The following is a 10192-nucleotide window of genomic DNA, read 5'->3' as shown; positions in this document are numbered from 1 at the left end:
GCTAGGAGCTGGAACCAACTTCCAAGGGAAGTGGTGCTGGCCCCTACCCTGGGGGTCTTTAAGAAGAGGCTGGATGCCTACCTGGCTGGACTCGTTTGAGTCCCGTTTCTCTTTTTGGGGTTTTTTGTTGTTCTCCCGCCCTGGCGGGGGGTCGGGCTAGAAGATCTACTAGGTCCCTTCCGACCCTTAATCTATGAATCTATGAATCTATACTAGGCCTCCTGCCTCGCTGCTGAATTTCTGGCCCTGCTGGCAGCTGCACAGACCAGATGACACATCTGTGTAGGTCAGATCTCACAGACAGATGGGCTCCATGCTACTCATCCAGCCACCCATCTGTCCTTGCATGTCAGACAGCCTCTTTCCCTTCTCCTCACCTGAGCAGGGTGGCTCCCAGGCCCTTGTACAGGCCTGCTAGTCCCTGAATCTGCAGCAGCTCCTTGGCAATCACAGTGGCAGAGGGGTGCCTGAATGCTGAGGTAGGCTCAGTCGTGGAAGCATTGACTGGTGGTGGGTGGGAGGAGGCTGTCATTGGCCCATCTGCTCCCCAAACCTTCTGCTGGTGAACAGCTAAAAAGCAAAGGGAAAGAATTAGATTGGCCCCTGAACTGGGAGGGGTGAGACCCCTTGTATTTTGTGGAGCTCCCCCAACCCCAACAATCTGTGCCTGGCTTCCCTGGGACCTGCTACTACACTGGTAACCTCTTCACTGGCAACCAGCTCAATAGCAATCACTGCCCTGTTGGACCATACCATACATTAGATCCTGAACACTCGCATGCAGCACACAGCTGAAAGTTCAAAGCATAGCCTGTCATTCTCCCTATGAAGTTTCTTCTGTTTTTCAATTCAAATTATACTTTCAAATCAATTTTATCATTGCTGAGAGAGTCTGGGGGTGCAGGAACTGTAAGTTATCCTCACTGCCAGTGTCCAGGTCATTCCCTCTGATAGAAAGGCTGGGACAGGAGTCCCTGGGGGCTCCCCTGAAGCAAGACCTGAGATGATGGGGCTGCAGAAGTCTCCTCTGAAGCACCATGAGAGATGTATTCTAAAGGCTGCTGCAACACCAGGGAGATCTCTAGAAGCAGGCAGCAAAGGGATCCAGTGCATAAAGCAAAGCAAGAACCCAAGCAAGCTCCACTCCCACTGCCCCAGCCCAAAACAGGGCCTCACCCAGCCGTCCCGCATCCTGGAGCTGAATTTTCAGCATCTCCATTGGGGAGGTGACCACCACTTGGCAGGTCCCAGCTCCACAGCCAGCCAGCATCTCCCTGGGCAGTGTTAGGTTCTTTCTGCAGGGAACAGTAAAGATACAAAAGGAGTGCATGGCAGGCACACATAGACTGAAGCAATGAATGGGGAGTACACCACCTTCTCATGTTACTCCTTGTTAATCTCAGGCCATCTCTGCATGGATGGTTTCTTACAGGTTCACACTGACATAGCCTTCTTACAGGAAATAGGTTAGACAGAGTAGTTCACACATCCACTCAAAGGAGAACAGCAGGATAGACATCTACAAAATTTTCTAAACATGCTCCCAGCACAAAGAATATATCCACATACCCATTCATCCACAAACACATCAATCATTCTAACACTTGTCTACAAAGGCCTTAGCTGTAAGGAGATACATATACAATCTCCCACACCCCCCCAAAAAAACACAAAACAACCAACAAACCTGACCATGTTCTTGATTTTGCAATAATGTACCTAGAAAGCAAACTCTTTCCTGACCTCAGCTGATGATCAAGTTAAGTCTTGAAGCATGAGATTTTCCATTTATGCTTCTTATTCTAGTTACTGTACTATTAAACACTGGGTCTCAGATGTTTCAGAGAAAGGCAAAAGATTCCCATAACATTCCTGGACACATTCCCCTAAGCACCACACAATATAACCACCAAACATGCACATGCAACACATACTGTATATATTGTACGCATACCCACGTGACTACACACATGCACAACTACACATTCACACAATGATAAAGATCTACATAAATGCAAAATTAAACATGCCTGTTCAAATAACTTCATACAAATACCTCCACACCTCCCTCCTCCCCCATTCCTACCCATATTCAACTGACTTTTTACATGCGTAAAGCCAAACTTAGAGAGTGACGTTTCCTCCATACCCATCCTGTGAGAGCAGCTGTCGGAAGAAGTCATTAGCAGCCAGCTTGATGGCTTTCTCTGGAGTGACTAGCATCAGGTTCACAGCAGCTCCTAGGTAAGGATAGGGAATGGGAAATAAAGGGTTAATTCTGTCACACTCTAATCTATTAAAATCCCTCCTCCCTTGAATTAGGCCAAGTGAGAAGTAAAGGGAAATTATCCTCTGCACTCTACCTTGGAGACCCCAGCTAGTAACAGGTCAAAAGGGCAGAAGAGGAAGAACGTTCCAAAGAGACAGCAATGGAAACAGAGCCAGGCCTTGGGGGCAAGACAGCCTGGAGGTAAGGGCTGGGAATGCCTGGGAGCCTGTGTGCTGACAGACAGCAGTGCTGGCAGACTAATACCTGTGGAGCAGTAGTAGTTCCACATGCACTTCATGTTAATCCTTGGGATGAAATGGTTTGAACATCAAGCAGTGGGATGTTGGCAATATTAGGAAGGGGCAGCTGGGACCAGCCTGCAGGCCAGTGTCTCCAAGGAGACACAAAGGGTCCTGTAACTTTGGGGCAGGAGAGGATCTCCGTAGACAAAGACTAACAATAGGAAGGTCTCCTACACCCTCAGTTCTGCTGGAGTTTAGGGATGGGCAACAACCCAAGAAGTCAGTGTCCATCTACTCCAACATAGTACCTACAGAAATGAACCAAGCCAGAGAAAGGAGTCCCCAGCACCACAATGCTGTTTCTAGGGAAAAAAAATTCCTTCCCGGATCCTTCTATCCTAGCATAACTATGTCTGTTCTTCTTATTAGCATAAATATGTTGTCCCGAGCATGAATTTATATAGTTGTCTCACTAATACCCTGCAGCAAGGAGTTCCACATGTTACATGTATATTGGGTAGAAAGGCACAGGGTGTGTGCTTCTATCCATTTTCAATAGTTAGTCTTTTGGTTTCTTATAAGGGGAAATAAAAAAAAAATGGAGCAACAGCTGACCTTTCTGTTCCTTATCTAATATTTCTCTATCATATTGCCTTGCTTCTGATAATTTCCATTGCTTTTCTCCAAATCATTTCCTTTCTTTTGGGTCCAGCATTTTCCTTTTCATTAGCTGTCAGCCCTGCTTACCAAATTAAAGCAATGTCTTTGTGTGGGGCTGGAATTAAAGGATGCCTTTATTACTGAGGGGCAGGGGAGAGGCATTCAACTGGAAGTCTGCCCTTCTGCAGTGAGGCTGGGACATGCTGGAACTATGCATTGGAAAGTTGCTCCTTAAATTCCCTACAGAAACTACCTCGGTATATGCCGAAGAATCCCTCTGAGCGCACAGTCTTCACCAGGCAATCCCGCCTAGAACCAGAGAGAGACAGACACAGGGTGAGCTGCCCCAAGACCATTCTTTGGTTCACTACCAACAGCTCTATTACCTTAAATACAGCTGCAGTTTATTGCCTCTGTAAGCAGCCATGAAAGGGCAACCTGGTCATGCACTTAGTGGATATGCCAGCCAGCCTCCTCCAAGTGCAGTGGTACATGGACATATACAAACATCTCATTCTGTTGCAACGTGGCTGCACTTTCTACATAGGGCATGGACAGAAGTGCCACTTGAGGGAGAGAGCTGTTCCATGTATAACACAGCGGTGGCTGGCAATGTTTTAACAGGACAGGGACACTTTAGAACACAGCCTGGTTATACAAAAAGATAATGGCATACCTGTGGCCAGGAGGCAGCTACTCTGTCCCCAGGCAGTGGCCCCTTCTTCAAGTCAAAAACTTTTGCTTAGAAATATAAGGCTCAAGTTATAAACAATGATCGCTCCAGGTGGCAGCTGACTACAGCAATGCTACCAGTAGCACAGCAGCCAGTGCTGCCCCATGCACAGGAGCTGGCCAGTTACGCCTCTGGGAGTAGGGTATTCCTTGCTTTAGATTGAAAAGTATTGGTGCAGTGCCTTGGGACATCCCCTAGGTACATTTCATAACCATCCCTAGTGGAGAACCACTGCTCTACTGCACAGCTTGGCTAGCCAGGCTCCCAGGGAAAAACCGTGGAGCAACTTTCTTACAGGAAAACTGGGCAAGAAACTTCTATTAGCAACAACGAATTTAACCAGCCCTGACTCTTGAGTATTTACCTTGCCCTGCAGCAGAGGAGGGCTTTGATTTTTAAGACTAGAGGTGGGGTGGGAGGGTTTCATTTTGTTTTAAGTAGGGAGAGAAAATGCCATTCAGCGGAAGTCACCCTGACCTGAAGGAAAAGGTTTTCAAATCTCACAGCCAGCTAGTGGTCACATAGCCCTTCACTTCGAAGCACTTACAAGCACTTTTTAAGCTTAAATAATCATTACTGTTGTTTCCCTGCACCCTCTAGTGACCAGAGCCTGTAAGGCAGGTGCCTGCTCTTTCCAGGGGTCTTTCTCCATACACCCAGAAGCCCTGGGAACTTAAGATATTTTAGCTCTGGAGACAGAAAATAGCATTGACCATGGAGGCTCCTCAAGGCTGAGGAATTAATAAGGGGAACAGCTTAGGAAATAATATTCCACTCCAGCCACCCGCAAGATTGTTGAGGGGCAGTTCCAGATTCACTCATTAGCACCTCCCCTTGGAGGTGGCGGGGAGGTGGTCTGTGAGCACATACATGCCAGTGTAGACTTCTTCTCTCTGCTGGTTCTGAAGACGGGTTTTCGCCAAATCAATTGGGAAGACGCAGGTCACCCCCACCAGCCCAGCCACTCCTCCATTGATCAACTTTGCTGGAAGACTGAAAGGAAAAGAAAAATGAAACACAGCAGGCAACACAGAGCTGGGCAGCTCTCTGCCACAAAACAATAGCTGTTTCTCCTATTGCACCCCAATCTCTCCTGGCTGACAGCTCAGGCGGGACAAATGCCACGCAAAGGGAGCTTAAGTCCCAAGACAATTGGGCAGCTTCTACTGTCTGCAGCACCCATCATCAATTACTCAACTTCCATGCCTCTCCTCAGCACCGAAGTTTAGCACCTCAAATACCCCCACCCTCAGTGAAAAGAGCTAAAGTTGTTCTCAGATGTGTAGATCTGGGAAGGTCTCGCTTAATTCTGAATGTCAATTTAAAAACAGAACACCATGATACTTTATGTACACACACACGATTTTATTCAGAAAAATCTGATTTTGGCTATTGGGCACTCTTCTGCTTAAACAGTGAAGTAGCAGGCCCCATCCTCTGAGCTCAGCCCTCTCCAGATGATTTCACTAAGTAAGCTGCTACACACAGGAGGGAGTGAAAAGGATCTAGCAATGGAAATTTCAACTACATAAAGAAAACCTGAGCAGGAGGGGAAAGGGGTGTTTGCTGAACGGCCACCAGGAAATTTTTGAAGGATGGTCCAGTGGGTCAAGACCCAGAAGACTTAGGTTTAAGTTGTTGATTTGCAACAGATTTCCTGCACGGCCTTGGGTTAGTCACTTAGTCTCTCTGGGCACATCTACACATGCACTTTAATGCACATTAGCCTATTTTAATGTGTATTAAAGCATCACTAAATAAACATGCTTTGTAGTTAATGCACATTAAAATAAGCCAATGTGCATCAAAGCATCACTAAAAACCATGGGTGCCTATATACGAGCACAAAGACTGCTCCGATGCATTGTAATTACAGCACGTGAGAACAGACTCAATGAACTGAATCTGGTTGAGCATGGTAATTATCATGCTCCAGCCACCTCTGCATTTCATGCATCAACATCCCCGTGCTTCAAAATGCCGGTGGGGGACTTTATCTAAAGCTTGTTGAACAAACTTTAGATAAAAGCCCCACCACGGCCATTTTGAAGCACACGGACGCTAATATACGAGATGCTCCAGGTGCTTTAATTAGAGCAGTTCTTGAAGCCACTTTAATTAAAGCACACCCCTCCTCCACCTCTGAGCCTGTGTACAGACACCCTATGATTCTTAGTTAATGAGCATTAAGATTGGCTAATAGGCATTTTACCCCAAAATGGAGGTACTAGATTTAATGCACATTAACTAACGCATGTTAATGCATGTGTAGACATACCCTCTGTGCCTGGAAAAAGTAAAAACAGCATGTCCCTGAATTGGTGGAGTGTTGTGAAGAAAAATCCCTTGAAGACTGTGATGTGCTAATGGGATCCAGGTCCCAGTAAGTACCTTAGGAGCACAGACAGTGAAGCAGAGAGAGATGGAAAGCTGACTCAGGGGTGTCCTCGATCATTTTGAGGAGTGCTGTTCAAGTAAGCCTCCAAGGTAGCTTTGAAAAAATCTTAGCCATGGGGTTATGGGAAGATGCATCTTTACACACAGATCCTCACTGTAGCTGTGCAAGTGCTTCAAGCCTGTGAGCTTGGCGACTTTTTTCCTAGCAATGCCTGTATAATATCTCATGTACACTGTGCTCTGTCCCAAGGGCAGACAAAGAAGTCTGTACTTTCAGTCCTCAGTTCCTCCCAACTGCAGGATCCCAGAGGGTCAAGGACTTTGGGGAAGAAGGGAAGGCAGGCAGGACATGAAATGTGCCTATGAAAAATACATTAAAAAAACCTCTTGTTCCTGGTGACTTTTCTTTCTCTTTTCAAGTGCTTTACCCATTCCACTGTGGGAGACTCCAAGGCAATGGACAGATCACCTGGACACAGATCACAGGTTCCTGCATGAACACCAACAAAAAGACTGCATTACCAAATGCAGTGACTACTCTGGAAGTGAAAGATTGTTTGGTGCAGGGGCACCTGGAATTAGTACCCCTTGGTGATGTCAAGTACAGAAACATACCATAGGGAAATCACAGACTTTGCTTGGGCCCTGGAGAAATTCAGGAAATATACAGGAAGTCGCATCAATGGTCAAGAGAGACACCAGACTGAAGTGAAGAAAAAACTAAAACTTAGTTTGGCTGGATATAGACACAGGCCAGGGGAGTTTCCAGTCTCACTAGAAAAAAAGTGATGGAAGAGAGGAAAAAAAATCCTATCAAAGAGTTCAAAGATCAAAGAATCAAGAGAAAGAACAAAAAGAAGTCAGGTTTAGAAAATGGGTATAGGTCAAGCATGTGGTCTGGGTCAAAGAGCAGGAGCCAAGGCAGTTGAGAGGAACTGATGAGCAGGAAACACTTACCATCCTTTATGTGCTTGGACACTTCTGGAGGTGGTGGGGGCAGTCCTCTAAGTGTGAGCACTTGAGATGCATGCAACCTCACAGCGGAAGGTGGATATTAAAGAGAGTGAATATGTTCTTGAAGGTCAGCTCTGTTCAACAAGAGAAGTTGTACAAGGTCTTGCCCTTTTTAGGGGACTCTGTTCTTTCAGGTCTCATTCCCAGGGCATGGGAACAAGAGATTGACAGCTGCTTTCCCATGTCCTAGGTAGCAGACACAGAAGAGTCTTGCAGCTGCCCTGACTCCTGAGGACCATCTTCTCTCTTACAGCTTCTTTTCTCCTAATTATCCTACTGGCTGGCTGTTTGACAAATACCTTTGTTTGACAAGTACACCCACTCCATTCAGCAGCATGTCCTCAAACATGATAGAAGGGACACCAAGGCCCTGGTTTTACCACACCTTGATCTAAGCCTAACCTGAGCTTGAACCTCAGGTCTAATGCAGAGTCCCCAGGTTGGGCTGGGAAAGTTGCTAAACAACAGACTTAACCTGTAGTCTGCTTGGCTGGCAACTCCCTCGCAGACTGGTTAGCTGAGCACATCAGCCCACACACTGTAAAAGCTCAGTGTGTATGTATGCCTCCCACATCTCCATCTACAAACCCACTGGAGTGGCACTGCCCAGCACACTCATGGGACAGCTCAGGCAGGGCTCAAACATACTGAACTGGTGATGATACCCCAGTGGTGGTGCAGTTGTTGGAACAACAGCAGTAGGACTAAAATGCCTGTTGGTGCTCTTAGGACCTTTCTGGATGAATTAAAGCTGAACTCTTTGTAAATGCACAGAAGTCACCTGGGTTTTCCTGCACTCCATCATCCAAAGCAATGTGAAGAGCAGGCCCACTGGCTCCCAGCTGCTGCAACCGACATCCAGGAGGCAGTTTCACAAGAGGCCACAATTACTCACTGAAGGGTAAGAAACAATGGGAGTGACACTGACCTGATCTTCTTCTCGCTTCCCATTGTTCCCTGGGGACCTCGTTCCTTGGCTGCTGCTGACACAGGGAGATTCTTTCTCCACAGAGACAGAGACGAGCTTCGCTTTGAAAGAGGCTGCTTTGTTCAGCTGGGAAACAGAACACCAGATCTTACAGCAGCACTTATCATGTGCTTCAGCACCTAAGGGCATATCACACATACTGCAGCTCTGGTAATTACACCCAGGGCCAAGTAATACATCAATCAATAGGAGCACAATTCATCCTGCACTTTGTATTGCCTCCCCTGCAGTCCGTCCATTAGCTCATCACCCAAGGGACCAAAGTCTAACTTCCCAAGGCTCTGGGCAGCCTCAAATAGCCACTATTTTCTTTTCCTAATCAGTTCACCACAGAAACATTTCCTTTCCTCCTGCGGTGAAATTCACCCTATTACCCAAATTACCCCTGCCATGGGGCAAGGTTCCCTTCTGCACCATTCTCATGCTCTGGGCCAGGGGCTGAATTCCCAAGAGGGGCAAGTGATTCATAACCAAGTCAGCCTTGTTCTTCCAGTTGCTATGACAGCTTTCTCTGTGGGTCCTGACTACTCCCCGAGTTCCTGGAACAGCTTGTGGTAGCTCTTTGAGCTGGTGTCATCCTAGCAACAGGATTCTGAAGGAATCCCTGAACAGATGGCACAGAAGTACCCATCATAGGGCTCCTGTCTCTGCTGAGAGGCAAGACGCCGAGGATCCCTGCGGTACAAAGCCACGACTAAGAGCCCCTGAGCTTCCCTCCCATCCCTCCTACTTCACCCACAAGTGAACCTTGCAGTTGCTGCGAAGGAAGAGGGAAGGGGCTGGAAGGCAGACAAAGAAAGCAGTGACAGCCACAAAACCCTCGACAGGATGCAGGGCAAGAAAGGTAGATGGGTTCAGAAGACGGGATGCAGCGAGCAGAATTTTAGCTCGCCACAGATTGCCCCCTTGGGACACTCAGCATGTGGGCATTGTCTCCTCATGTGCTAATGCCCAAGGAGTAGTAGCAGGCCCAGAGGTGTGAGCGGGTGAAAGAGGCAGTGCGACTCTAATGGTGAGTCCAGCTGTTCAGTGACTATGCACACGTGTTCTCTCTTTTTCAATGAGCAGGAACCACATCAGCACTTGTAAATAGTATTTTTTTAAATGACCACAGTAGGGGAAATCTAGTTAGGCCCCATGCCAGCTTTCACCTCCCCTGTCTCTGCCCTTCAGGCCTGCCTTGCAGCTCCGCTTGCTGGCCCAGTCCTGACCTGCCACAGCTCTGCCAAGGAACTTCATTTCTGACCTGAGACAGCAGCTGGACCGAGGGGCAGAAGGCACCGAGAGGAGTGGAGCGTTAAACACAGATCTCTAGTGCAAACAGTATATTTGGAAACCTGTGGGCTCGAGGGCCCACATCCAGAACGGGGCAGCTTACTGCTGCACTTCGAGGTTGTTTAGACAAGAGAAAGATTTGGGATTCAGGCTCTAGATTCATTGTAAACTCATGAGCACTAAGCAACGGGGCACACTGCTGACTGCTGCCAGCACAGGACCCAACAATGGCATCTCCTTTTAAGTCCTTCCCGTCACATCAATAAATGACCCAGGGCACAGGCTGAAGAGGGGGCATAGTGTCAGCTGGCGCTGCCCCATGTGAACTGTGAGACACATGCACTGTTTGGTCAAAGTTGATGTGTTTTGGTGACAGGGAAGCCCAAAGACTGGCAGAACTGATATCAATACTTGGGGTACAGGGTTACCCTAAAAACAGCTGGAACCTGCAGCCATTTTACCTGTTTTTGTCATCATAAAGTGTAGTTATACTAAGCATGGAATGACGTGAAGTGAAAAGAAATCAGGCCCAACCTTATACAGTCCCTGCTGACATCCAGTCCCAGGACTGAATTATTAAAAAAAATCTAGATTTACTTAATCCCCCCCCCCCC

At 47.4% G+C, this 10192-nt stretch overlaps 1 protein-coding gene across 1 annotated transcript in view; it reads right to left on the bottom strand.

Moving 5' to 3' along the window:
• Positions 1-8443, bottom strand: part of SLC25A18 (solute carrier family 25 member 18) — a 15647-nt gene extending 7204 nt beyond the window's left edge. The window contains exons 1-6 of the mRNA XM_019515557.1: positions 8244-8443; positions 4775-4897; positions 3425-3480; positions 2150-2240; positions 1177-1295; positions 378-570 (exon numbers count right to left, since the gene is read on the bottom strand). Coding sequence (XP_019371102.1) covers positions 378-570; positions 1177-1295; positions 2150-2240; positions 3425-3480; positions 4775-4897; positions 8244-8266 — 605 coding nt within the window. The 5' untranslated portion in view covers positions 8267-8443. The remainder of the gene's footprint in view (positions 1-377; positions 571-1176; positions 1296-2149; positions 2241-3424; positions 3481-4774; positions 4898-8243) is intronic.
• Between the last annotated feature and the right edge of the window lie 1749 nt (positions 8444-10192).

This window comes from Gavialis gangeticus, unplaced genomic scaffold, assembly GCF_001723915.1.
Source record: "Gavialis gangeticus isolate Ggan-Ray unplaced genomic scaffold, GavGan_comp1, whole genome shotgun sequence".
NCBI lineage: Eukaryota > Metazoa > Chordata > Crocodylia > Gavialidae > Gavialis > Gavialis gangeticus.
Note: the sequence above shows the minus strand (reverse complement) of the source record. Positions and strands in the feature narration are given on the sequence as shown.